The sequence below is a fragment of the Corvus cornix genome, chromosome 1A (genome assembly GCF_000738735.6).
Source record: "Corvus cornix cornix isolate S_Up_H32 chromosome 1A, ASM73873v5, whole genome shotgun sequence".
NCBI classification, from domain to species: Eukaryota; Metazoa; Chordata; class Aves; order Passeriformes; family Corvidae; genus Corvus; species Corvus cornix.
The window spans coordinates 47,245,704-47,273,407 of NC_047057.1; the positions used below are offsets into that span (position 1 = coordinate 47,245,704).

Consider the following 27,704-nt stretch of genomic DNA (forward strand, 5'->3'; position numbering starts at 1 on the left):
TGCCCAGCACTGCTGTGGGTCTGGTGTGAACAGAGGGTGCACCTCAGGGATTTGGGTTTGTGTAAGCCAACTCTTTGCCTCATAGGGTATGTGACTTTTGGGGGTTTTGGAGCTGACACCTTTGTTGTGTGAGTTTTCTGTCTGATATTAGCCTGCCATTAAGAGGAGGGATCAGTTGTAAAAGCAGCATGAAATGAGATGGGAGAAGGGTCCTGTTCCCTGAGGAAGAACAAGTGCCCTGGCTAGCAGTGTAGCTTGAGATAGAGCCCAGCCAGAAAAGGAGGGGGTGAAAGAGGGGGGGTCTTGCAACAAAGAGGGAGACTGGAGCTTGTTCTCATATTTCTGTCCAGTCACTGCACCCAGGCACAGAAAGGCAACCTGGATGTGGCTGTGTCCCCACTAGTCCCTGGTGTGTGCTCTGTCTCTCTCCCTTTTGGCTCAGTTCTTTGATGTTGCTGGCTTGCTGGCTGTGGGCAGAAGGTGGTTCTGATGGTATCCTGGGGGTGGGAGAGGGGAGGAGTCACTGATCGATGCTAATAAATAAAAGGTCCCTCTTCTTCCGTCCAGGGTCCGAGACGCCAGGAGAGCTGCCCCCTGAGACAAGAGGCGCAGACTGGCAGGGAAGCGACAGCTTAGTGAGTATGCAGGGACTGCCTTGCTTTTCCTGGACAGCTGCTTGTTATTATTGCCTTGCTGGTGCTTCACCGCTGTAAAATGTTAGGAGTGCTTGCTACAACATGTGTAACATTGTGATTTTCCACTCCAGCAGCAGACACATCAGGGCTGCTTTTCTGATGCCCCCTTTATTTGTTGGACCGCAGAGATTTCCCTGGCATTTGCAGAAGATTGGTCTTAGCTCCTTTCTGTATTTCTAACCAGTGGATGCTGCTAGAAAGCAGAGGGTTTGGGCTCACTGTGCTGCATGGTATGTTACCCCCCAGGGCAGCCCACTGTTGTTGAGTAGGGGAGTAAAGTATGGAGTGCAGGGGGAGTAGAAAAGAGTACTTTTGCTAGAGGAAGCATTCCCCGAAAGAGGTTTGTTGTTACAGGGCTGTGTCACTGGCATGTTCATTCATTCCTTGAAAAATGTATTGCCTCTGTGGTTAAAAATGAAACATTTGGGTTAAAGTGGTGTTTGTGGCTGTTCTGTGGTTGATGGCAGAGTATGCTCCAGGCATTCTGGGATCAGAGTCATCTGAAATGGAAGCAGAGTCGTCCAGGGAGCAGAAAGTTCTGCCCTGAGGGAAGACAAATAAAGAGGGTTTGGCCGGAAAGCATGTTGGAGTTTCCCACTGGGCAGCCTCACTTTCATTCCAAAGTACACCCAGCATCTTCCTCTCTGTGCCCCACTGTTTTCCCACAGTTGCTGGTCTGTCCTCCAACCTCTCCCTCAAGTTTTTCTTTCTTAGCAGCTCCTGTACAAGACATTTGGGAAACCTATAAAATCCACATTCAACACGAAGTCCAAAACTATGAGTTCTAAGAAATTAAAAGGATCCCAGAGCAGAGAATTTCCTTAAAGAGACTGGAGTGGCAGGGCACAGAGGGGCAGCAGCAAAGTCTCAGTTCCCCTCTGACCTTGTGTCTATAGCAAACCTACAGCTTTTTCCCAAGTTTTCCTCCTCATTTCAGGCTAAGCACTAAGCAGGCAAGAAGTGGATGTGTATGGGGGGGTGTTGATGGTGCAGGACTGAGCTGCTCTCCACAGTGGATGGGATAATGGGGAAGAAGAGCAATTCTTTCTCTTTGGTCTGAAGTTGAAGTCCCTACTCAGCTTTTCTCCCTGAGACAGGAGGCTTCAGGAAAGGGTCATGAGTTCGGCATTGAAAGGGTAAGTTGCAAAGCCCAGAGTGATCTTTTTCCACTGAATTTCACTCCTCACTGGTGAAGTGTTAGGCTCTGGCTATCTGTCCCTGTAGTTCTTGGCTGTGTTACCTTCAATGTGGCTTCATGGTTTGGCCTCTGAAGGTGACAGCAGCGACAACAGCATATTGGTTTGGGGAGAATGGTCTGCACCCAGAGTGCATTCACTTCACACCCTGTCAGTGAGAAATCCTGATACTGCATATACACATGGACAAAACGTGCAGTAATCACAGCTTGGATCAGACATAAGAATGGTTCCTGTGCCCTAGGTTCATCCCCAGGCAGCATGTGGTGTCCCAAGCCCATCACTGCCATTGTGGGAGGGGCTGGCAGGCAGTGGGAACCCACCCTGCCGTGCTACCTTGCCTCTAGCACACTCCTTCCTTTTCACCCAGCAGGGGTAGCCATCTCTGTAACTCCTCCTTCTTTCTTACACTGCTTTCTACTGTTCCAAGAGTTGGAGAGTGGAACACCCAATGTTTTGGATGTCTCTGCTGTCCATTATATTGGACCCAGTCAAACTCTTTTAGATGTTAAAAGGCAAGGTAATTCTCCCTGAGACTGCTGGCCTTGGAGATTTGTCCCAGGTGAAAAGCCTTTCGTTGACATGTGACTTCGGTGCCCAGTGAGGCAAGGACTGCTAGTGCTACACCAGAGAGACATCAGTCCTGAGGGAAATGGTTACCTCTGACTTCACCAAGATGTTGTCCTTTGGGCTGCAAGAGGAATCTAGGGTCAGCACCACAATGAGAGGCTTCAAAGCTAGAGTTCTGGGTGCTTCTGTCATCTCAATGCAAAAATCATGATCCCACCAGCAGAAGGGATTCTTTCAGGTTGCTGCTTGTCACTCCTGAAGCAAAAAAATAGGAGATGAGAAGGGGCAGCAGGGTTGTATTTCTCCTCTGATAGCTGGCAGGCTATCATTACAGCAAAGGCCAGCTGGGGAGAGGGGGACTGAGTGGGACAGGAATGTTTGAAGCCTCATTTTCCATGTCTCCATCGGCAAAGCTGACAGGACAGTTTGGGCTGGTTGTATCCAGACAGAGTATGATGAGATCAAAGAGAGCAGATCAGAGGAAAATTCAGAAAAACAAACATTTATATTTGGGATCAACACACACCTCTGCCTTTGGGTCCCTGGCAGCCCATGAAATTCCTTCAACTTGCATAGGCCAGCTTTTCTGAGTGTGGAGTGCTAGTGACATGTTTGCCTCTGGATTATGTCCCCCAGCACTGAACTGTGAGAGGAAGGGGGCATGCCCCTTCCTTCCCAAAACCCAATTCAGTCTGCTAATAGAGGTTGTTTTGTAACAGCTCCAAGAAGAGTGTGTACCAGCTAGCTGTCACCTTGCCAAGGCTCTTTCATGGGCTCCCTCCTAGCTCTGTTTTCATAATAAACATTCCACCGCTAATTTTGCAGTCAGCCCAGGATCTCCAGCTACCCTCAGTGGGAAGAGAGTAAAACACAGTGAGGAAGACAGAGTGAGAGATTCCTTCCTGCACTGGCACAATGCGCACTCTCATCGTCCTTACGCTCCTGGCTGTCTTGGTGATGGCTGCCACTTGCTATGGTAGGTGACATTTATTGCTGGGTAGAATGAAAACTTCGCAGACATTTATGGGTCTGTTCAGATGTTTGTTGCTTAACTTTGTGTCTTCTTTCCCCTTAACTTGATCTCTTGCCTGTTTTCCTGCCTTTGTGCTAGATCCTCCTAGCCCTTATCCAGAGCTGTTATCTTCAGCCATTGGGATTCACAGTCCAGGATGCTTCAACCCCTTCATCTCTGTTCCAGCTCACCTCACCTCACAGACTGCTCCTCTTTTTGTGCCTTTGTTGTCTGGACTATGATAAGAGTGCTAATTCTTAATTATTCCTTGCTAATTGGAAGATTTCCCTTTTTCCTTTTGTAATATCATCCCCTTTTTCCTGTGAGGCACACAGTTCCATATTGGTGGCATTAGGATGCTGCTTCATGCAAGAGTCAAGTGCATTTCACTGTGCTAATCCATTCCCTAAGAGCACATGCAAGCTTTGAAGGTAAGTAGGTATCATATCCACTGTAGTGTCAGGAACAGAAGGTGAAGAACTATTCTAGAGAATGAGGCTGGATGACCAAGCATGAGTCTGGAAGTACTGGCTAAAACACCAGGTAGCTCTGTATTAAATTCCTGAGCAATTTAAACTCCTCATATAAATTCTAGGTCACACCACTGATTCCTTTGTCTTCCTTTTAAACATATGCCTTGAAACCTGGCTTCTCTGATTTCCATGTGTGTTCTAGCTATCTGTTGTGTAGGAAAGACTGAATCCCATCAATACAGCATCATACTACATGTTTCATTCTTTCTTTCCACAGAGTCCCGTGAGAGCATGGAGTCCGATGAGTATCTCTGTAAGAGACTGCTTTACTATTTTATTGAATTTGAAGAGTGCTACAGACATGTCCAAGATCATTTCCTCGTACTCCTACTGTAGGGATTAAATAGGTAGAGCCACCCAGCCCAAGGAAATTGACTTTACTGGGTGATGGAGTTTCAGGATGAAAAGGGAGAGAGCTAAAAGAAAGAAAACTTCACATGTTTCAGCACAAGCTCATACACCATTTTGCATAGAATATAATGAGAATTGCAAAACAAAATTTGAGAACAGTGCTCAGGTCTCTGTTACACATACCAAAACCAGGTTAACTGACACTAGAAAAGGACACTGCTCAAAAAACTCTGGGATGAGCATAGAAAGAGGTACTGTAGAAGCCACTTACACAATTATTCTCCCCGAAGAACAAGGAGAGCCTTACTCTAAGCACCTTGGAAGCAGGCAGGGTGTGTGAGTAGAAGGGATCCTTTGGCTGGAAGAGGGAGAAAAATTGTCACAGGAAAAGCATGAAAAGGGTGGAAAGTCTTGTATTGGAACAAGCAATATCCTGGAGAGGTTAGAGAACAGATGAATCAAAACTTAAAAGAAATTAGGACATCTGGAAGAAGAATTTCACAAAGCAGAGAGTCAGCAACACAAAGGCACATGTGGGAGCCAATATCAATGACATCCACAGACTCCTGAACTCTGCAATGGGACTGTGATGTTTCTCAAAAAGGTCAGAAGGGGCTTTCAGGCCCCTCAGTCCAAAACTGCCACAAAGACTTCTCAATCACTGTCTAACCTTGGAGGCAGAGAGACTTACTCAGGCCTTTTCTGTGTGTAATTTCACAATTCTTGTAGTTCTTCTGAGCGTGCAGCTTGTAGTTCTTCATGGTCTGTGCAGCTTGGTGCCTACCTCTTCTGGGCCAAGCTCCACTCACTCAGAGGGGCTGTGGCAGCAAAATCACAGTAGCATTCCCCTGGGTGATTTGAGTAACAGCAGAACAAGAGCAGCATGTGCACTTCTGTACAGGCTGCACCAGCCGCTGAGAGAGCCTGAGCATGAACCAGCGGGGGGGGCAGGAGGGGATATTGAAAGGTCCTGGATTTCACTGTACATGGGAGGGCAGACAAGGAGGCTGTTATAAAGGAGGACGATAGCTTTTGTTGAAATCTGGCATTGAAAAAGTGCCATTCTGAATAATCCCTTGCCTTCTCAGATCCCTTCCTCAACAGGCGAAAGGCCAGTGACTTCATACAGGCTGACACGAGACTAAGAGCCGTCACTCAGGAGAGGTATGTCATGGCCTCAGGACACTGAGGTCGAGAGTGGGAACAGGTTCCTCCTTGCCAAGCACAGGCTGGTACCAGGGGTGGCAGCCAGGGTGACTTGTGAGAAGCCTCAGCCCCTCTCTCAATGTGAGGTACCATTTAAGTCCCCAATCCCAGGAAAAGCAAGAATTCAGATAACAGAGAGTGGGTCCTTTGATTTGAGGACATGTCATATGCTGAGAAGACTGATGAATTGTTCTGAAGGAAGCACCAACAGAAGGAGAGAGAATGAGTGTGGGATGGTCCAAAAGAAAGCTCAGTTTGAGATCTTATTCTAGTCCTCAGATCTCATGCAGAACTTGCATGACCTTTTCTAAATCAAAGGGTCATCTGGGGGCCTCATTGCTTCATTTATAAAACACAGATATAACAAATTTCATGCCTTATTCAAGGCTCGTGAAAATAAAGACTGAAGCACAGAAATAGCAAGGCATAAGGCAAACCTTCTCCTCAGAACCAGGTGACCCCTTTGCAGAATATTTCAGGTCTTTGTCCCGTGTGTGTTTGGGAAAGAGCAGAAGAGCTGAAGAGAGCAGGCTGGGGGAGGCTGCAACGGGAGGACCCTTCCTCAAGTTCAGGCAGGAGCCATTCCCCTCTCCCCACCACCTTACTTAGCCCCAAAATAAAAGGTTGCCTGAGGAGGCAAAACATTCCTGCTGTAGTCATGTCACTCCCTGGGTGTGGTCAGCACAGAAGCTGGCGCTCTAAGAACTTTGTCGCTGGATGATGGGCTCTGGTGGTGGATCCTTATCTCAGTGGGAAGTTTCTGGACAGGAAAGGGCTGTAGGTGGATATTTAAGATGACAGCACTTACCCCTCTTCTCTCCTACCTTTACAGGATCAGGGAGCGTAGTAAGGCACACCAGGAGCATCAGAGGGAGCTCTGCGAGGACTACTACCCTTGTGAAATGTACGCTTTTCGCCACGGCTACCCGGCTGCTTACAAGCACTATTTTGGAAGGAGGAGGACTAAGTAAAGGATGACCCGTCCCCACCCTGGGGCCTGGAGTCCAGGGTATCCTCCCCAAAAATGCAATGGCTCTGAAAAATACTCAGTTGCTTGTGTCCCTGTATGTTATCCTGCCTGCTGCTTCTCTCCCATGTAGCCATGGATTCCTGCACTGTGTTAATTAGCTCTGAGCTGATGTAGCAGAGATCACAGAGAGGTCAGGATGTGGGTGTTTACTACAAAATAAATTGCTGGTTTGATACTATCTTCTCATGAGTCACAGTACTTTGGAAGGGGGTATGCAATTTTCCATGAAGAAACTGAATTTTTTTATCACAGATTCTGGTGCAGATTATGGGAGAAAAAGTTATTACCTTGCAAGCATATGGTTCGGGAAGAATCTATAATGGTTTTGTTCCAGGTTCTACTAGTGGCTTCTTTCAGAGGTCACTGGCCAATTTCAACTCCCAGTCTTAAGACATCTAAAAATGGTGGGATGTTCAGAATGCAGATGCACTTTTTGAAAATCAAATCTTTCCTCAGCTGGGGAAACTAAATCCAGAAGGCACCTATTTAATCTTAAAACAAAATTAGGGTGAGAGTTGGTGAAAGAAAATCCTGTAAATTGCCTCTTGTTTATCCAGCTACCATCAGGTCCTGATGCTAGGTGCTCCTTTAGAAAGGAGTGTGTGGTCCGGACTTAACTTGTATTTCCTTTTGCAACCCCCTTTCGAAACCTTTCCACTTGAAACTACTCTGGTAGCACTTGAAAGCTGCAGAAACCAAAGCTGGAGAGGGGCTCCTGGTGGTAAATAAACAGATAAAGCAATCTAATCCTTGGGGTCAGGCCCAGCTTTGTTCACATAGAACAATTTCATTTTACTGTTCTCAAATCATTTGAAGCCAAGATGTGGCTTGACCCTGTGCACAGGTTACTGAGTACCTCCCAGTCCTCTGAGGAGTGAGCATGGCTGCATTCTGGTTGTCACCATCACCAGGGCCTGTCCCCAGGCCAAAAGGCACCAGTGCTGACATGTCCAAGAATTCAATGCTGCTCTGGGCTTAACAGCAGCCACAGGAGCTGGGACACTCCTTGGTGCAATTTGTGTAGGAGACATAACATCCAGCTAAGCTCGACACAGATGGTTTCGACATTCACCTCTCCAGGCTTACACAGGCACCTGCAAATTATAGAAGTGGGAAAGATTCATGGCATGCAATCAAAGTCTATGATGTATGAAGTATCAAATTGTTGACTAATCTGTGAAATTAAGCCTGGAGCCAAAATTACCTGGCCCATTAGAAACATGCATCTTCTTCCAAAGGGTGCTTCAAGGCTTTGCCAGCTTTGAAACTGAATTTTGGAAAGAAATGTGATTTATTTATTGAAAACACTTCTGATAGGAAACTCTACCCTGACAGTTGCTAAAGTTTTGTCCAGGGGAGAGAAATGATTTTAAGGAAAAAACCTGTATGGATTAGGTATATTCACACACTTGTTCTCTGTATTCTCAAGTAGGTAAATCTTGTGATCACCAACCAGAGCAAGCTCACATATGCTAGAATCAACAAGTCAGCAGTGTCTGGGTTTGACTTGACACTGTGACACCACCAAAACAGAAGGCACAAGGTCTAGTGCTGTCTGGGTCTGTGTCCAGAAATATCTAGTGATCCCAATCCCCAGTTAACCAGTATAAATAATGAATAATACCAGAGATTTCTGTGGGATTTCATTAGTGGGAGCAACAACCAAACAGATTTAAGAGACTACATGCTGGTTAGAAAGCTTGGGAAAAGATGGGAGGATAAATAAAGCCGTTTTCATTACTAGAATTGTATATTTATATATTTATATTATTTCAAGTATTCATCTGGAAGCATAACTTTCCTAGAATACTTATTATTTTTAGATGTTTGTTTACTTTTAAACTGTTGCTCTTTTGCTGGAATAATATGTATACAAAACCTTTTGCTGGATATCATTAGTATATATATTCAGCTTTCCTGGACTGTAGAAAAGTTAACAGGGACAAAAGTTGGGGTTTATTTTAATCCTCTAAGCTAAATTCTCTAAGATAAAAGACAGTGTTTCTAAGAATTGGCAAAGTCCCTAATGGCTCTGATTTTCCTTGGGAGCCTCCTAAACTTTACTTCTGTAACCTTTGGACATGTCTGCCTTTGCACATGGGTCTGAGGAGGACTGGATATGAGGTGGAGGAAGATTATGTTTCCACTACCAGAAAGAAGAAGCACATATGATTTAAAAAAACCCCAAACTTGCCAAACTTGGCCACATGGTCTGTTCAGCCTGGAGCAGACCTCATTGCATTGTACAATATCCTCCTAAGGGGCAGTGGAGGGGCAGCACCGATCTCTGCTCTCTGGTGACCAGTGACAGCACCAAGGGAACAGCTGGAACTGTATCAGGGGAGGTTTAGGTTGAATATCAGGAAAAGGTTTTTCACCCAGAGGGTGTCTGGGCACTGGAACAGGATCCCCAGGGCAGTGGTCGCAGCACCAGCTGGACAGAGCTCAGGGAGCATTTGGGCAATGCTCTCAGGCACAGGGTGTGGCTCTTGAGGTGCCCTGTGCAGGGCCAGGAGTTGGACTTGATGATCCTTGTGGGTCCCTTCCCACTCAGCTTATTCTGTGATTCTGTGGCTCCTATGCTGTTTGTGGGATGTGGCTTTGGTAACTTGGATAGGGGGTTTGGGGATTGTGGGGTTATTGATACACAGCCCATGCAAGGCTCTTGTAGTACCAAGTAACTTTAGACACTCGGATCCTGAAGAATAAAACACTTTTGGAGTCTAAATTTTTATTTGACTTTTAGACAAGAGAAGCCAAAATAAAGCTTCTAAATTATGAAGATTTCCAGGAGGAAAATACAAAGATCTTACCTCAAACTAACTTTCAAAGTTCCTAAAAGTATAAAAATCTCATCTCTCCAAAGTGATTTGGGTGAAACTGTGAAACTGTCTGAAAAACTATTGTTTTTCCTATGCAAACTGATTTACAGGTTTCCTTACCCTCAGGGTAATGGTTGAAGGTGGGGTGGAGGAAAAGGTCACCATTGGGTTCAGTCTCATTTGACAGACTCCACATGAGACAGCCCCATCACATGAAAAGAGCTGCTCTACTTCAGGGTGTGCTGGTCTCTCCCCTGGCTTTCCAGCATGACTGAATGACTTTCAAGTCTGTAAGAAAAATTATTTTAAAATCTGGTTGTTTTTCTTCAACAGCCCCATTCAAAACCTCAGATAAAATCTTCTGGAAATGCCCTGGGTCATGAGATGGATGCCAAAATGACAGCCAGGTCCCGGCATCTCCTGGCCAAAAGACGGGCTTTGTTTTGGAGCACAGATACAGGAACACAAGCCAGATTACTCACCTCTCCAAGAAATCACAGGCTATAAACCGCTGCCCAAAAGCAAGCTCCGGAGAACTTCAGTAGCCTCCAGGAAAGCTCTGAGGTTAGGGGGACTAGCGCAGCCAAAGAAGACATGAGGAGTCTGCTGGCACTGCTGATCGTGACTCTGGCCCTGGCAGCACTCTGCTGTTGTGAGAAAGGTAAGGGGACATCTTCCCAGGAAGGCTCTAGAGCACTGCTGAACCCTGCAGCTTGCTGCCAGCCTCCCTCCAGTCTGGGAGAGACACAGAGCTTTGGGGGGAGGAGATGCACCACCAGTCATTGCACAACTTCAGAGCTCTGTTGGAGAGAGAGTCACGGGTGAGAGAGGGCTTGGGAACAGAGACCCCCATCTTTTGCTGGGCATTTTCTTCTGCTGGTCAACACCCACTCACCCCCACCTCAGTTGCATATTGAATTGCAGCAGAGAATTTGAACATTTTAATATGCTTAAGAATTAAACTGGTTTATAATTTAGTCTCTCTCTAAATGGTGGGTGTTAATAAAACCGTTTTCGTAGAAACAGACCTTCTGTGTAAGTGGGGGGAGCTGGATCTGGTGGATCAAGTCAGTGGTGGGATTCAGTTACAGAGGAAGATGACTCACAACCATAGAACGACTCACAACCAGACTCCTTTCTGTCTGTCTGTCTTCCAGATTCCAAAGAACCCTCAGGATCTCCCAGTGCTGACAGTGAGTATATCATTCTGACTGATGCTCAGCTCCATTCTCCTGCATCTGCCTTCTTTCTTCCCTTTGATAGGTTCAAGGGCTGAACAAGACCTATGCTGAGTCCCTCTCTAGCACTTCCCTTTTTGCTCCCTAAGTCTGCAGTCCCTGTGGTGCAGGAGCATGTGCAGCAAACAGAGCCCTTCTTGTGTGAGCAGGTGACACGAGGGCAGTCAGTGTCCCTGCACCTGCAAGGTTAGCATTGCTCCGGGTGTGCTGGTGCCACAGCCTGCATCTCCAAAACCCTCTAGCAGTGCCCTGGAAAGACATGGGTGATGCAGGTTGCTAGCAGCTGGATGCATCTGCCTTCTGTGAAACAGGGTTGTGTTGGTGGAGCAACACGGCCAGCCTCCCTGCTCTGACCTGGCTTCAGAGACCTGCCCAGAGTGACTGCTGCATCCCCAGGTGTTAAGAGAGCTGCCCACATCAATGGGTTGTGACATCCCTGCCAAACCCTGCAACATGGAAAGCCTGAAAGAAAGGGGCTGCCTTGGCTGCTCCTGAGGGCTGCAGTTCCTCTTGTCAGGTCACCTGAGATGTGGGGATTTGCACACCTTGGGTTGTTCACAGCTTTTGCAGCAAGCTGATCCTGGCAGAAATCTGTATGGAAAATCCTTTTTGTTCTCTCCTGTCTCTCCTTTCTCCCACTTTAAAGGGTAACATTGGTGCTGAGAATCATGAAAGCTAGTATTTTTCCAGTGAGCCAATACAAACACAGATTGGGAAAGAGAAAAAAAAAGATGTAAAGACTATTCAGGGAAAGGTGGTAGTTTCTGACAACTCATTAACTGGAAGTTTCTGTGTAGTCAGTATTTTGATCCAGAATAAACCTCAGTTTGCTAGAGAGGAGATACAGCTCACTTCCAAAGAGAAATACAGCCAAACATTCCATGATAATGAGGGAAGGAACAAACCCCACCATCTCCCCACAGGCAGAGGTCTTAGAACCTTCTTTTCCCCCAGAGACAGCAGCAGCTTGCCAGTTTCCACGCTGAAATGTGTATTGGTGTGCAGCTGCCTGTGTTGCTGCTGTGCTGGCACCTGTGCACACCTCTGCTGTTGTGAGACCATCCCAAGGAGCGAGGCTGTGCTGTGCTGAGCCCTGGCTCGGGCTGGGGAGAGAAGTGGCTCTACCTGGTGTTTGTGGGGTGCTTCAGAGTACCACAGTGTTTGCACAACCACAAATCAAGGGAGCACAGAAGCAACTGTGCAGGCACAATGTGCTAGTGGAGAGCAGGGGCAAATGCTGTCATGGCTGAAAGACCTCTCGTATTCTCCAGGTCCCGAGTACTGGGATCTTTGCACATCCTGGGTGTATTTCTCACTGGGTGATGTTTACTGTAGCTATTTTATACTCTTCCCCTTTCACAGAACTCTGTACATGTGAGCACTGGCATTTCTGTGTGCTGCCTGTTGCTCATGGCTCATTGGAGGTGTTTTAAGGTCTTCTGGTCGGTATCCCACATCACTCTCAGTCTGAGTCAAGATATAGAAAGGAAGCCAAGACTCTAAAATTAAGTAGGCCAGGGAGAGAGGGTGCCAATCTCCTAATTTTCTTCTTATTCATATTTTATGCCTTCTGCACATTTGCTGCAGACTCAGATTATGCTGTGTGATAAGGAAATTGAGTTTATGACAGAAAAAGCCCTTGGTTCATGGAGATGTGAAGTGGGAAGGGAGCATTGAGTGGACAGTGGGATGGGGAGAGATAAACAGACCATCAGTATGGTTTGTGGCAGTCATGTGCTTGTGAAGAGAGTAGATTTTGATATTCAGAGGTTAGACTAGTCTCTGTGCTTCAGCGCTGCATCTCCAACATGCTGTGTTCTCTCCTGGCAGGCATCAAGATTAAGAAAGAAGTTGCCAATGCCTTTGTGAAGAGGAATAAAAGATCCAGCCCATATGAATGGTAACAACTCAGAAGCTGGGCTGAGAGCTGGACTCTGGACTTGTTCTGAAGAGGGGGTGGGAAGGCAGTAGGGCATGACAAGGCATTATTTTCCTGTACAGCTATGTCATTACCTTCATGTACTGAAGGAAAAAGGCTGTAGGAGACAGTGATGGAAAAATGGTTCTGTTTTCATTAAAACCCTTTTGAAGTCTCATAGCTGAACTCTAGTATTCCTCCCAGGGGGAAAGACAGCACTAACTGTGGGCTAGCCATGGGCACAGCAGGATACAAGTTAGAAGCTGCTCCAACCTACAGGGTCATCAGAACCAATTTCCAGGATAATGAGAATCACAGAGCCTTGGTCATTGCCTCTGGTTCCCCACAAAGGAAGCACAGCTTTGTTGCGGGAACAAGGCTAGATAAGATTGGCTGTTCTTTCTGAAACTTAGAACATACATTCACATGTGCAGAAAGCAGACACAAAGATTGGGAGAAATCCTAGCTATTTGAGAAATTTGAGATAATGCAAGAATGTTCTTCACGTATTTCCTGGAAGAGGTTGTTAAGCTACTCTTTCCAATACAGAAATAAAGTAAAAATTCATGAGATACTGGTGGGATTCCTGCGGTGGTGTGTGTAGTCTTCAGGAAAGATTAACAAAAGCTAGAAGAGGAGCTGAGAAGGACATCCAAAGTGTACAGCTGAGACTAAAAAAATTGGGCTTTCTTAGCCTGGCAAAAAAGAAAAGAAAAAGAAGTTACATGGGGATAGTGTTCCTATCTACAACAGAAGTGAGGATAATTAGAGAAAAGTGTTTAAGCTAAAGAAAAAGAATGGCTAGTGGGAAGGTGAGTAGAAATTGGGCAAAAATAAAGGTAAGAAGGAAATAATAAAATAAATATATAATAAAATAGATAACAACAAAAAAATAATCCTGGGTAGTTGGGGAACGAGATTGAAGACAAAAAACCCCCAAATACTTACAGCTTCTGTGGTATCCTTTGCTGAGAAAACCTCAAGAGCAATTTATTTAACTTGGGTTCAATACCATATTTCCCAGCATTGACCAAGTAGTCTATCCCTGTGTAAGTAGATGTTAACTCAGTATGACCAGTCCTCTGTTGGGTCACACTGGAGAATCACTTCTTTCATGTCAGTGTCAGGTGAGGGAGCTGTCTCCAACTGCATTGGCTGAATCTGCAGAATTGCATCTCTGTCTATTCCAGGTACTTTGAGAGTTACAGAAGACCGATGGAGCAGATGCATGAGCGCTGTGAAAACTATCCCCCCTGTGACTATCTCTCTGACCAAATAGGATTTGCCTTGGCCTACAACCGCTTCTTTGGGAGATACTGAGGATGGGAAGGTCTCTTCACTTGTTTGGCTTGGAACATTCCGAATCCCACAGGAGAAAGAAGGCTGTGGCTGGGAAGGAGGGAAGGAAAGCATCTAGACTGGCATCTTCTGCCATTGTCTCCCTAACCAGCTGGAACACCAAGGCAGGAATTACCCCTCTTGTTGAGCTTCCATTAACTTTCTTCCTTTCATCAATAAAGTCTCTCTTCAGACATCTTTTGTGGTATTTTGAGCTTCACCAGAAGACTCTTAACTTCCTTCCACCTGAATCCCCAGCACAGAATAGGCGAAAAATGGTGATTAGTTTCAAAAAAAACACTGCATGCCTTAGAAACACCATTATATCTCTTATCCTCTTCTGCAAAATGCAGGAGGATTATGGAAGAAGAATGTCACGATGTGTGTAAATGTGATGGATCTGATCCTGGGATGCTCACTGGGAAGAAGGAAGAACACCTGTCTCCTGTTCCAATTAGTGGGAAAGTTCAGTATTTTCATGTAGTATGATCACATTAAATACACATCACAGTAGGATCGTTTTGTAAAGATAGAAGCGTGCGAATACTCTTGCATAGACAGCAATCAAGTTCTGGTATGCTGTTCTGATTATTCTGTCACAAAATTTGCCTGTATAGCAACGACAAATAAATCCCAAAAGGTGCATTTAAGGAGTCCTTCTAGATGAGCTCTTGCTTTTGTGTGCTGCTTTTAGTGACTGTAAAAAATGACTTTGAATTCTCTTGGTTATTTGGGATTTTTTTACAATCAGTTTCTGGTGAAACTGAAAATGCCCATCAGAACAAAAAAAATAACCTCTTCTCCTCCACTGCCTTTGCATTTATCCTTGAAACTAGAAGTGTCTTAACATCTTAAAAAAAAGAAGAAGAAGAAGAAACGAAAGTTATAAACATTATGAAAAAAACAAAATGAAAATTGCTTCAAGGATGGATTGAAGTTGGGGCAGTGTTTTGTTTATTCAAGACAACTTGTAGCTAAATATATATATACACAAAGTATGTGTATTTTTATGTACACATATTGTCTTCCCTCTGCACTACTTCATTCTGTCCTCTGGTATTAATATTATACCTTAGCAACTTTCTGCATAACCTTCCTTAATATACTCTGTCAGCTTTCCTTCCCTGAGAGGCGGATGGCAGATCACACTTCCAAGGACAAGGACTGCTAATGCTCAGGGAACTGACAGAGACCAAATCTCTCTGGTTACATGTAAGGTAGTGCAACCATCCTCAGCTGCTAATTCTAATAAATACTGCTTAAGTAAAGCAAGTTGGTGTGCTGCTTCTTTCTGTTCCTCTGTACAGCTTTTACCTGTGGTAAAAGAGATGTCTGAAAGACACAGTCTGCTTTTGTGATCCCTGAGGAGCAGGAACCCAGTGCATGAGGCTTCTTTCTCCCCTCAAATGCCCCATCTTGAATCCAAAATGACTACATTGAAATTCAGGTCATAGTTCCAGCACTCTGTGACACTGAGGGAGAGGAGGGCCAGGCTTTAGCTGACCCACCATCTACCCAGATCAGCGTTTCTCTGAAAAGCCTTGTCCTGAAGTAAGGACGCAGGATAAGTCCGCAGAGATGGCTGCCAGTGTGAGCCTTGTTTGGCAAGCTGCTATGACTTGCACTGGCTATGCTGATCCTGGCCAAGGAGAAGACACTTCGTAAATATCTCTGTATGTCTTGGTCAAGCACTTGTGACTGGTTCATCTATTGACATAAACTAATGGGCCTTCACTGCTCACAGTAAAACTCTCCTCTGAACACGATCTAGTAAAAATTAACAGAGTGCTTTATTGAAAAGAGTGAAATTTTTTCTTGGAAAAATACTAGAGATGAGTGGAATCCTAATATCTACTGTACTAATAAAATAGGGATTTTGTTGTTGTGTATGGTCTTGTTAACACAAAAACGTTCTTGTGTATATTTGCCTTTTTTGGTTAGTTTTATATTTTTCTCTCCCTTTCAGTAAATATTTTTTTCAGGCAAGTTGCGCCTGGAGGCCTCCATTATGTCATCTGCTCTGTGTCATCAGATCTCTTCATGGGCTGAAGTCATTGCGACCTTTGGGTATCTGAGCGCTCAGATCACGTTACAGATTTACTGCTGAAATGGAGGAATTCGATTTTTGCTTGGTTAATGAATCTCTAAGCACCGCCACAAATCCTCTGCTGCCATCTTACGGCCGTTGTGTTTATTGTAGTTATAATACTCTGCGTTGCTCCTGAAGCGTTCGAAAACGCAAATTCAGTGGCCTTTCTTCCTGGTTCCCTTCATACTAAACATTCACTAACAGGTCAGAGATGAAAACCAGGGACATAATTTGCAAACTGATTATACGCAGCTGAATTCACATTTTAGTGGGGGTGTTTATCATGACTGCCAAGCTCCCACGGGAGCCTGTCTCAGTTTAGGTCTGTTTTAACTCTACACAAACAGACATGGAGAAGCCTCTGAATAAATTCGTGAGCCCTCCTGTGGACTCACTTCTAGCAGTCAAGCAACCACTTTCTGAAATACAGCCCAAGATAACAGAGAAATTCCAGGAAGGAGAAGTAGGTAGTCTGCATCCATCACTTTCTCTCGCACCTCATGGCATCATCCCATGTCACCAGGGGCTGCAGATACTGTCAGCAGCAGCAACTGCTTTGAAAGAAGCCCAGTATGTCACCTCCCACCTATCTCAGCAATATTTTGCAAATGCTCTGTCCACAGAATCCAAGCAGCTTCACAAACATCTCTTATTTCAGGGAATCACTCCACGTCTGGGGGTGCCTCCCTCACCCAGCCTATCACCATCAGGCCATGGAAAATGGGCTTCACTTTTCTGTAGTCAGAACCAAAGCCTTGACAGCTCTTGGCTCTTTTTCCATACAGAAGAATTACCAGAGGTCATGGGGCTCCACAGGTGAGTAACTCGCTGCCAGTATTTGGAAGGGTGTCTGGAAAGCAGCTGCTAGAGAAAGCTTTGTCTCAGTACAGAATCTGCAATTACACACTCGTTTTGCCTGTGCCCAATGTAAACAGTCCAACAAGGTGCCACTCTGCAGTGGTGTAAGAGTAGGACTGGCAGCACATGAGTAGAAACCAGAGGGTGATAAGGACGGTCAGGTTATCTCTACTTCCAGACGGGATCCCAACCTACCCTGCACTTCTGTGTTGGCTTTATCAGAGTCAACTTCTTTAAAAGGGCTTTTTAAACTCTTCAGCAGGGAGTAGTCACCCTGACACATCACTCCTCAAGAGAAGTGCCTTAGACTTCTCCAAGCCACAGTTTTCTTCCTTTTTGCAAGAACAACACGAAATACCTTGGAATTAAAGGAACTATCAAGGTGACAGACACTCACTCCAGCTGTAGTTGGTGCAACCAGACATTTCCTGATGGATTTCGGGCACACTTCTACCAGTAAATTGTCTGCTTGGATTGATTAATGACTTCTGAATTGCAGTGAGAATTTGGCAAATGATCTTTGGTTGAAGAACAGCCACCAAAACCTGAATGCAAATTACAATCTGCAGAACTTTCCAGTTCAAAGAAAAACAGAAGGAAGGACATGTAAATTGCCTTTCCTTGAAAAAATGTTCTTTACAGTGTCTTGGGTGAACTCTAGGAAGCTGGTGCCACTGGGCAGCCTCCTGTTGCTGATCTTCTCACAAATACTGGTAAAAGAGGTAAATATTGCTCTTTATTTGAAATAGTGAAATTGCTTATAGCCCAGAAATATTTTTTTTTTCCCCATTTGAAACAGGTTCTTTAAGGAGCTTTGGGTTCAACTTTACTTTTCTGCTTTCAGTTCCTCAGTTCCATTTCTCACCTGTCCTAATTTGTTTCAACTACTTGGGTGGAATTTTCCTCTTGTTTGCATCCAGATGGTTTCCTAGAGTATGTTTGTGGGTAGATCTCATGGAATCTTTCCTCTCCTTTTCCAGCCTGTCTCAGCTGAGGCTCTGACAAAATCAATGTGCTGTTGGATGGGACAGTGATAATATTGCTCTACTTCTTGTGACTGCCTTTTAGCTTTTCCTTAAAACAATTATGATATCATGGATAAATAAACTGAATCCCTGTGTGGTTTATGGGCCAGTATAACTTCAGAGGCTAAGAAAGGTGCTAATTTGATTATGTGTCCAGGATGAATATTTGAGATTAAAGTAAATATCTATCTACTTTGTAGAATTCAACTGATTACAGTACTTGACTAGTCTACTAGGTGATCATAAAGCAAAAAGAACAATGCCATAACTCACACAATTTCTTAGATCTGATTAAATGAGGTTTTTATTAATTAGAAATGCTAGAAACACAATTAGCATGTTGTTTCATAGGCAGAATACATTAGGGGTTATTTTCCTATTATAGCACCCAGCTGTGTAAATCCTTACTCATGTGTTTAATGTTTATTTACATGACGAGTCCAGCTGGTCTCACTGGGACAGTGAACGAACAATAGTTTTGGCACACTGCTGCTATATTGTTCTTTACTGAACACCTTCCCCTGGAGCCAAAACATGTCCAAAAGGTTTGTAAGAACAGGGAGAAGAAGTTCACCTGTGATAGTTCAGGCTACACTGCCTCTAGTACATGGTTTTGCTTATTCTTTCCCTCTTCAAAACCACTTAACAGTACTAAGCTGAATATTGAAATAAATGGACCATGGGTCTGTCCTGCAGGCTCAATACCATCACACTCTGAAGGACCAATTCTCCCAGAGATTTTAATGTAGCAGATCCACATCAAATAAGAACTCTGGCATCCTGACTAGTATTTGCCTGTGGTTGGTGTATAGACAGTAACCTGAGGTTGCTCAGGAAGGTCTTGCTAAAGATTAGCTACCAGCCTTGCTTGCTCTGCCAGTAATGACAAAGAGGCAAGAAAAGGGTAGAGGAAAACTTGGCTTGCATCCACAGAGATACACAAGACATTCACACTTCTGGTGCTAATCTTCATTTGCTTTTACATAGGCTATGTCCCACACCCTGATGGATATGGCTCTGCATGCCTTTGATGACCAGTATCTGGGGTGCAGAGAGGAGATGATGGAAGAACTGGAGCAAGGAGACTATTTTCAAAAGGAAATAGCTGCTAACAAGGACTATTTGAGTCTCTGGAAGAAGGCTCGGGAGGCTTTGCTAAAGAGCCCTGTAGGTCTCCTGAGGGAGATGCGTGAGAGCCATGCCATCGTCCTCATGGCTTACACCATGAACTCTTCCCTGCACTCGCAGCTGAACTGGGCTACATCTACAGCAGGAATCTCTCCAGAGCACTACAGACACAAGTTCCATTTTAAATATTTTCACTTCTACCTAACAACTGCTATCCAGATAATGAAGGAATGGCAGAGCAGCATGGGGGAACATAAGTGCTACCAGGTGCACAGGGGTGTAAAAGACTTACATATCGAGGCCGAGGTGGGCAGCAGGGTGCGATTTGGCCGTTTCACTTCTACCTCCCTCCTCAGGAATGAAGCCCAGAAGTTTGGGAATGAAACTTTGTTCACAGTGACCACTTGCCTGGGATCAGCTATGCAAGGCTTTTCTTACCACACATCTGAGAAAGAAGTCCTCATTCCCCCTTATGAGATATTTCTTGTCAAAAGCTTCTTTCAGACCCAGCAGGGTAACCGGCTGCATCTGCATTCTGTGGGGAACTACAGCAAATACCAGTGCCAGCTGGTGGAAGGTATTGTATACAGCCTCTCACGAAAGGAGGGGGTGCAGGACAGTCTGGTCTCGACTGCCCCAAGCAGCCCCACCAGCTGCACCTGCACGGGGCCACATTCAAGGCCAAACCTGTACCTTGCCTGCCATGTTCGACTATGAGAACCACACCCAGGTTTTACCTGTTTGCTGTGAAACCTGGGACAATCCCACAGCTCATTAAAGATGAATCCACCTGTAACACAGCAGGTCTCAAGGTTCTTTGCAGCCCCCATTTATCCCACGTGCCATTGCAAGGATGTTGTAGGACTCGAGCCTTTGGGTCCCCAGCGTTTTTATTGCAAGAGTGGGTGAGACTTGCTTGAACCAAGTAATCTGTGCTGGTGTCTTGCAATGCTGCTACACTTCAAGCCTCAGGACTGTTCTAGGCTTTGGTCCACTACTAGTCTGGCAAGCTACTACTTCTACATTTATCTCTGGCAAGCTGAGTTAAGTGTAAACAAAGCTACTGTCACTTTATCAGTGACCTTTCTCCTGAGACAGAAGGCAGAAAAGGTATCCTTTGACAAAGGACACACTGAGTTTCCTGTTTATAGAGAGAACTCTATGCTGGAATACCTCATGGGGTCTGTTCCACATCCCTGCGTTTCTGTGAGTCTACCACCAGTCCAGGACTCTTGCTTTTGTCTCTTTGTACAGTAGAACAAAGTAGTGTGTCAATGCAATCTTTGAGCTCAAAGCAATCATTTAGGAGGGAGAGTTTGTGCCTTCACAGTCAAAGTAATAGATAGAGTTGAGGAAATGGCTTTTGTGGGCAAAGGTTGTGTTAGCAAATGCAAAAAGCATTAAGCAGTGAAAAGAGGTCTAAATGACTGCTCTCTTGACTTTCTTTCAGCTTCAAGAAGCAAGAACAGTGGTTATACTGCACTCTCCTCTGCCATTCTTCCTAGTGTGCTTGGAGTTTCCCTGTGCTTGGCCAACAATCTCTGATTCTCTGGCTGCATCCAGATATGTGCCCTTGAATAGCACACAAGAAGTCTCTGGAGTTCCTGCTGCTATGGAAGGTTCAATCTTCCCTTTGCTTTCAGCTGCAACTCTCCAGCAAAGACCGGAACATTCAGCCTGGTTCATCAAAACAGACGTTCCCTGGACCCATTCAGGTAAGAGGAAACTTATCTATGGCCTTTCTGAGGACTAGATCAGGGATAACCTTCACTGTAGATAGCTTTTCCCTTAGGCATTCAGGAAAGACACACAGGGACTCTGGACTCCTTACAGATATCTTAATACCTTTATTTTAAGTGAGAAAGACTCTGTGGGATGCAGAAGGCACCATGGCAGTAAAGCCAAGTGGGTAACTGGGCAGCTGTGCATATCTCCTTTGAGTGCAGGATTCGGAGTCGGATTATTGCGTTGGTTGAAAAGACAGAGAAGTACATTAAGCCGTGCAGATTCTGGCAGACCCTGAACAGCCTTTCTTTGCCACTCTTAAAACCAAGATGGACTAGCACTTCTGGAGTAGTGTCTGACTCTGAAAAGCAAACAGAGGAAATCCAGAAGGTGTTATTACAGGGAAATTACAGGGGAATAAAGGTGGACATATTTTTGGCTAGATTGTTACATTTCTGAAATCAATCATACAAATTGCCAACCCATTCTTGCCAACCTGACCCATTCTTGCCAACCTGACCCATTCTTCCCCAAGACACTAGTTAGAAGAAAACACAGAAAAAGTTATTGACAGCCTTTTCTGAAGTTTTACCAAGCAGGCCAGCAAAATATCGTGCCACCAACTGCAAGTATTGTTACGCTGGTGGCTGCAGGAAGTATGACTTCAACCTGAAAACTTCAAAGTAAGGAAAGTGCTGCAAATTAATTATTCTTATGTTTCAATGTTTTTTGGTAAATTCATGTGAGTCCTAGAAAACAACTGCTTTACATCATCCTTAGAACTATAATCCTTCAGTTTGTATATACTGGTGGGTATACACAGAATTAAACTCTCATTTTTGGGACGGGGGAATAGACACAGCAAAGTCAAATGCATGACATCTACATTCAAGGGACAAAGCAATTGAAGACTGAGTAATGCAATGTTTTGTCAGGCTACAGTTCCCTGAAAAGTGATCTATGTCAGTCAGTTCATACAGACTAGATGGTGACAGCATCCCTTGATAGGTGGAAGCACAAAAACATTCTCCTTGCTTGGGTGCCCATCATGATACCATTTTGACTGCTAAGAAAGTTATGTCCTTCTGCTTGCACCGATGGGTTCTCCCAAGGCCAACTAGAGATACAGTCCTGGGATAGCATGGGGCTCAGAGAATGCTCCTGATGTTGCCTTTAATTGTGCCAGAGCCCTATAAAGCCAGACTGATTGCAGCAGACAGGTTTCATCAGTTATTGCTGTGGTTAGATGTCTGCAGCTAGAAGTGTTCAAGCACTTGCAACTTCCTGTTCCACTGTATACTTCTAAAGACTTTTTTTTCAGAACTCAGTTCAACCAGCTGCCTTTCCCTCCATTCCTTTCCCTAAGCAAAAGGGGTCTGAAATTGAGTGAAATGGCAAAATTGATTTTAGACTTCACTGCTGTTCAGAGCTGAGTCTGGGCCTCCACACCACTTCTTCTACTCTCATGGCATCAGAGACCTGGCAAATTGCAGCAATGAAGGATGACAGACACTCCAGATTAAGTCTTTTCCTCAAACTTAATAGGCTTGAAACAATAGCTATTAATCTTCCCAAAAGACCCAAAGTGAAGCAGGAACAAAACCTCCTGCATATTGTTCAAAGTATTTTCTGTCATGTTCCAAATGATGGGGGCTCTAGAAGAAAAGAATTTGCATCCACTGCAAACACCGAAGACCTGAAATCAGTTTCCGGAATGTGACACACAGGCAGTTGCCAGCCTGATCAATTAAATTTGGTTCAATATGGAAGAAGTATTTCAGGACTACATGGCATTCTTAGTGGAAAACACTCAGGAGTCAAAACTAACTGACAATTCCAGAAATACAGCAGTTATATCATTTAGTGTTCTCTTTCAGCTTATGTTCTCATGCCCACAGCTCTGACAACAAGAGAGTTTGGCACTCTGATTGTATTAATTGGGAGTGAATACAGCAGCTCAGCTTTCAGGTGAAAAGAAGTTAGCAATTGCAGAGTACTCATTTTATGCTTCATCTTATATTTTCATCTGAGAACTCAACCATCCTCTATAGTGGAAGCAGTATTCCTGGTGAGACCCTTGTGGGCTGCAGGTCCACCTTTCTAAGGATAAGGGTACAAAAGATGTCTAGCTTGGTTGAAGGCATATGTACAAGCTTGTCTTACTGGAACAGACAAAGCCTGTTTCCACTGTTTGTGGTATCTATTTTTCTGTTTATGTGTGACTGTTCAATTTTTCTTTTATAATTTGCAGGGGTACAAAAGCAGTCATCGCAAAAATTCATTATTTCAAGGCATAGCTGCAAGCATTAATGTTTATATTTATAAACAATAGAAATTTCTAAATCTCATTTAAAAACCTAATCTTGTATCTATTTGAATTAGAAGTGCTGTCCTACACCTTTTATGTTCTGAGGACAGCAAGAAACACCATCCCCTTTCAGCCATGGCTGTAGGTACCTGTGATGGTACCTGCTGCAAGCAAGAGGGATTTGTGCTGTACCTATTCTCTCCTTTGGAAGGCCTTTGGACGATCTACTAATTGGGAACTAGCATTAAGTAAACTGAATTCTCTTAAAATTGGAAGGAAGGGGAGAGGAGGAAGAAAATGAGATGAATCTGGGTAAACATCACACAATAGAATTAATGACAAGCAGGCAGGCAACAGGATGCAGCTGAAGCCCAGCCTCCGGATCCCTAACTCATCACATGCTGCTGGAAAGCACCAGACGAGCAGAGGGGAAAGAGGCTGAAGTTACTATTCCATACACATTTCAGCAGGAGTATTCAGACAAAATCAGGTAGGCAGCCTAAATGTTTAATTTGAAAAGTTTCTGTGGTAAATCTCCCTGGAGCTGGAGAAGTAGAAATACAGAAATATATGTGGCCTGCCTAATTCTAGAAGAAAAATGTAAAAACTAACAAAAGTGTTAATGTGAAAAGTAAGAAGCAATTTTTAGCAGTAGGAGACATAAAATCTAAAGCAGCTATAAGAAGCTGAAATAATCATATGTAAAGAACAGGTTCTAAAAGTCTTCACATCTGTCTAGTATGTAAAATGTTTGTTGAAGTGCTATTCCTTCTAAAACATTCTGTCTTCTCAGTTTCTATCGATAAGGGAAAAAAAATGACCTTAGAACAAAACACCACTGGAGTAGAAAGGTTTTATTATCACACTGAGTGAGAGAGCAAGCTAGCAACATCCCTGAGGCAGGATTGATACGAAATCATAGCTTGCATTAATATGGCTTTGTTTCCTGAAAATCACAAATCTTTACAGTGTGTGTATTTTGCTTCCTACAGCTTGAAGAAGAAGATGTGTTAAAGAGTTTATTCTCTTGGCAGAGGTACAAGGTAAATGGCTGAAAGAAATACACAGTGCTGTGCAAAATATTGGGGGGAAAACAACCTCTTTTCAGACTGGCTTGTATTTCAACACTGAGATTAAAAGTTGGCACGGGATTGTGGAAATCATTCTGGTTTTCTACCATGACCTTGTGGGGGAGGGTGTGTTTAGTAAAATACAGCTGGGTCAGAGTCAGATGATTTGCAGCTAACAGATAGTGCAAGAACTACAAAGGACCAAAATGGCACAAAGGTACCTTTTTAAGAAGAAAAATCTGGGTAGTCCCCTACACGTAACTATTTGTAGTTCTAACTGTGAAATTTAGGCACCAACAGCAAGAAGAGGTTTATCTTAGAAAAATGCAAAGCACTGCAAGAAAGTGGTCCAGATTAGCAATAAGAGGGCTGAGAACATAAAAAGTACCAACAAAGAAACGAGTCATTCTACTCATTCATAGTTTGCCCCCATAGCAAAGATGTTTGCATTTAAGCTGAAATCATGCTAAAGCATTTTCCCTTTGCAGCTGGTGATAGGTTAAAGGGAAGTGACACCGTGTTGATTACAGAATCTTGGTGATCAGGAGTAACTCTGTGATCACTGATAACTCAGTCTCTTTGGACTCTCTATGTCAGCATGCATTTTATGAAGAAAAGTATGTTAAATATGCCCTTTTTGCTGGCAAGCTGGTAGCAGCTCAGAGAAGAGTGGTGGCCATAAGGATTAGACACAAGGGTTTGAGGGGAGTTGAATTTTGTGCTCTGGTCTGTACAGTGACAAGGGAGAGCCAGATTCTGCTCAGTCAAATCCTAGGCACTTTGTGAGCGCCTGCAGATATTGGCTCCACATGGAATGGAGAGAGTGAGGCTGTGCAAGCTGGGCAAGCTGGTGTGTGCTGCTCCAAGGCAATGTGACATCACAGCCTGCAGGCCTAGATGCACCTTACAGCGCTTACATGGAGCGCTCAGCATCACGGGAATGACTGCAGAGTAAAAAAACAATGGGAAATTGATTACAGCATTAGGGAGGCAAATAAACCATGAGGGAACAGGGGCTAAATATCAGGGAAGGAAATACAGTGAGAGATGTGTGTAAGGTGACATAGGTTAGGATGGGGTTCTTATATACAATTTTACTATTCACTATGAATTCCCAAGGGGAAGCTTCTTACTATAAGCACAGAATGCTTATATAATAACATCTTCTCTTGAATGTTAGAAGAAAAAAGCTATGCTGGCATAAAATACCCTTATTGTGACACGGACCATGTCCACTCCACCAATCATCATGGTTGCTGAAAAACTGGATGGCAGTAAATGGAAAAATTAGGCTGATACAAAAGAGTGCCTAGAACAGGCCTTTAATCTTAGACCACATCTTTAATTTTGCTGATTAGATGAGATTGTTCCCTTTTTTTAGTGAACTAGTTCAGCTTCGACCATCTTCAGTTTCCAAGGTTCAGTTTCAGTTTCAGTCTTCAGTTGCCAATGACCCACATCCATTTACCAATCTGCTCCTTACATATTCGTTAGCTACTTTTGTTGCTCTGAGTTTACCCAATGTCTTACAAGGTCCTTTTCCAATCATTTGGCTAAAGATCCAAAACAAGAATTAAGATTTCTACATTTACAAGCTATGCCTTGGGATTTGACCTGCTCAGTATGAAAAGAACCAGTGGGGGAGAGATAAAGCATATTTCACTGCTCCTTAACAGCTATGGTTATGGGTGTTGAAAAGAGTAAGAAATTTTTTTCTCTCTTGAAGTAGCCTATTTCTGAAGAATGGCATTGAGTGACCTCCTTTACCCAGATAATCCCAAGAGAAAGCAAGAACTGATCAATCTGCATCAGGAATTGCTTGACTGTATGTCCACAAATTTCCATGCAACAAATGAGCTGGTTGGAGTGCTGAACAAGCACCTTGGCTGTACCATTACCCCCATCGAGATGAGAGAGAGCAGCACAGTCAAGGAAAACTGTGAGATTATCATTCAAGTGATGAGTGAGATTCAGCATCAGGTGCAGAAGATTGATAGTGACATGAAGGAAAAGCTCGAGCCGGTGCTGTACCAGAAGCTGTATGATATCAAAGAGCCTGAGTTGGAGAAAATTGCAATAGCCCAGAGAGTTTTTTCCATTATTCTTGGAGAAGCAACTTCAACAGCTGCGATGGTAGCTATCAAACTTCTTGGCTCCAACTTTTTAACTCTCACTGTGAGCAAGCTCATCGGTCTCCTTGCGGCTATTGGGGCATCTGTTCTTGGGGGAGTTAGCATTACCATTATTGGGCTTGGCCTTGAAATGATCCTCCATGCCATCCTGGGAGCTGTGGAGAGGAGTCAGCTTCTGACAGCTGTGAGAAGTTATGAGAAGCACCTGGCTGAGTTTAAAGCAGCCTCAGAAAAGTACCAGTGTGCCATACATGAAGTGACTTCTTTGGTGAGACAGCAAGTTCAGTGAATGAAGCTGGAGCTCTCACTTCTGCCGTGATAGCAGCAGCAGCAACTATGCCAGCAGAAACCTTCTCGATTCATTATGACAAATGAACTACTGATGGCTCTTTTTTTTTCTTATTAATGACAGCAGAACAAGAAAAGTGACAATTCAGGAAGCTGGCAGTGAAATATATTAATAAAGAACTGGTTTGCAGGTGTTTCTGGGAGGCAATGTTTCAAATACTTCGCACCTTTCCTTAAGGTTATTTTCTGGGCAGCATTGTAGGTAACCTTGAACCGTAATTCATACTAGTGACAATAATACTGACTGCTGGACCACTAGTGGTGAGAAGGTGTGTTTCTACATCAAAGATGACAACATGATGAGAGAAAACAATTTCAACAAGGCAATTCATGCCAGCATCTGGAGGCTTTATCAAGACATCTGTGGTTGCTAAACTCTTAGTGTGGATTAGTGCTAAATCTGATAGACTGAATTCCCTGTTCATTACAAGGACTAGTTGAAGCATAGCTATTTCCTGCTGTCCTAAGGAGCCAGCCAGAGATCTTCTCTGAATAAACTATAATCCCAGTAGACTGGCAGGTAAGAGAAGCCTGGCCCTACAGGCAAACACACACAACCTTGCCCCACAACTGAGAAAAACCAGCTGCTGCGTTCCAGGTGTGCCTGGCCATGATTAACCTTTTATGCTTGTAAGGCTCTGCTCCTGCCAACCCACAAAAATGTCTGTGCAAAGTTGCTGTTTTTTGACTGAATTGGGATTATGCACATGTCCAAGCGCCTGTAGGGTTGAAGCCCTGTTAATGTACTAAAGTTATTTTCAAGTGCTTTACCCAATCCCACCAATGTGGGACTGCCAAGAATGTGCTCAGATTCTGCATTTCACAATATGCTACCAATTGTCCTTATTTTTCAGACTTTAAAACCAAAGCTGGAAGCAAGAACATTATTTGTAGTGTCTTGTTTTGATTTGCTGTGGATTGCTTTTCCTTGATCTTAGAAAAAAAGTTAATTTAAGAATTAATAAAAACATACATGAGTATTGGAAGACCTCTCTTTTCTGTACTTTTTTTTTCTGAAAAACCAATCTTAAACCAAATAAAGAAGTATTAAAATTGTCATTATACATGCAGTTTATATAATAAAACCAAATTCATGCATGTTTGTTAATATT

General features: G+C 44.0%; 3 protein-coding genes across 8 annotated transcripts; all 3 read left to right on the forward strand.

Annotated features, from left to right (window-relative positions):
• Positions 1–561: 561 nt before the first annotated feature.
• LOC104696405 (matrix Gla protein) lies at positions 562–6,771 on the forward strand. Its single transcript, XM_010410726.3, has 5 exons — positions 562–635; positions 3,287–3,437; positions 4,224–4,259; positions 5,446–5,521; positions 6,396–6,771. Exons 2-5 carry the CDS (start codon positions 3,377–3,379, stop codon positions 6,532–6,534), a joined length of 312 nt encoding a protein of 103 aa, XP_010409028.2. The 5' UTR covers positions 562–635; positions 3,287–3,376; the 3' UTR covers positions 6,535–6,771.
• Positions 6,772–9,820: 3,049 nt separating this feature from the next.
• On the forward strand, positions 9,821–15,177 carry LOC104696404 (bone gamma-carboxyglutamate protein). Its single transcript, XM_010410724.4, has 4 exons — positions 9,821–10,076; positions 10,573–10,608; positions 12,484–12,553; positions 13,762–15,177. Exons 1-4 carry the CDS (start codon positions 10,010–10,012, stop codon positions 13,889–13,891), a joined length of 303 nt encoding a protein of 100 aa, XP_010409026.1. The 5' UTR covers positions 9,821–10,009; the 3' UTR covers positions 13,892–15,177.
• Positions 15,178–17,093: 1,916 nt separating this feature from the next.
• On the forward strand, positions 17,094–27,578 carry SMCO3 (single-pass membrane protein with coiled-coil domains 3). 6 transcript variants are annotated; one of them, XM_039571676.1, is made up of 5 exons: positions 17,094–17,578; positions 18,869–19,586; positions 20,460–20,724; positions 22,986–23,532; positions 24,035–24,085. In XM_039571676.1, the coding sequence occupies exons 1-3, from the start codon at positions 17,486–17,488 to the stop codon at positions 20,552–20,554; spliced, it is 906 nt and encodes a 301-aa protein (XP_039427610.1). In that variant the 5' UTR covers positions 17,094–17,485; the 3' UTR covers positions 20,555–20,724; positions 22,986–23,532; positions 24,035–24,085. The 6 variants fall into 6 exon arrangements, with proteins under 6 accessions (XP_039427610.1, XP_010409025.1, XP_039427612.1 ...); XM_010410723.4 differs by lacking the exon at positions 22,986–23,532 and having other exon boundaries at positions 24,035–24,087; XM_039571678.1 differs by lacking the exons at positions 17,094–17,578; positions 18,869–19,586 and adding an exon at positions 25,839–27,578 and having other exon boundaries at positions 20,565–20,724.
• Positions 27,579–27,704: the final 126 nt, after the last annotated feature.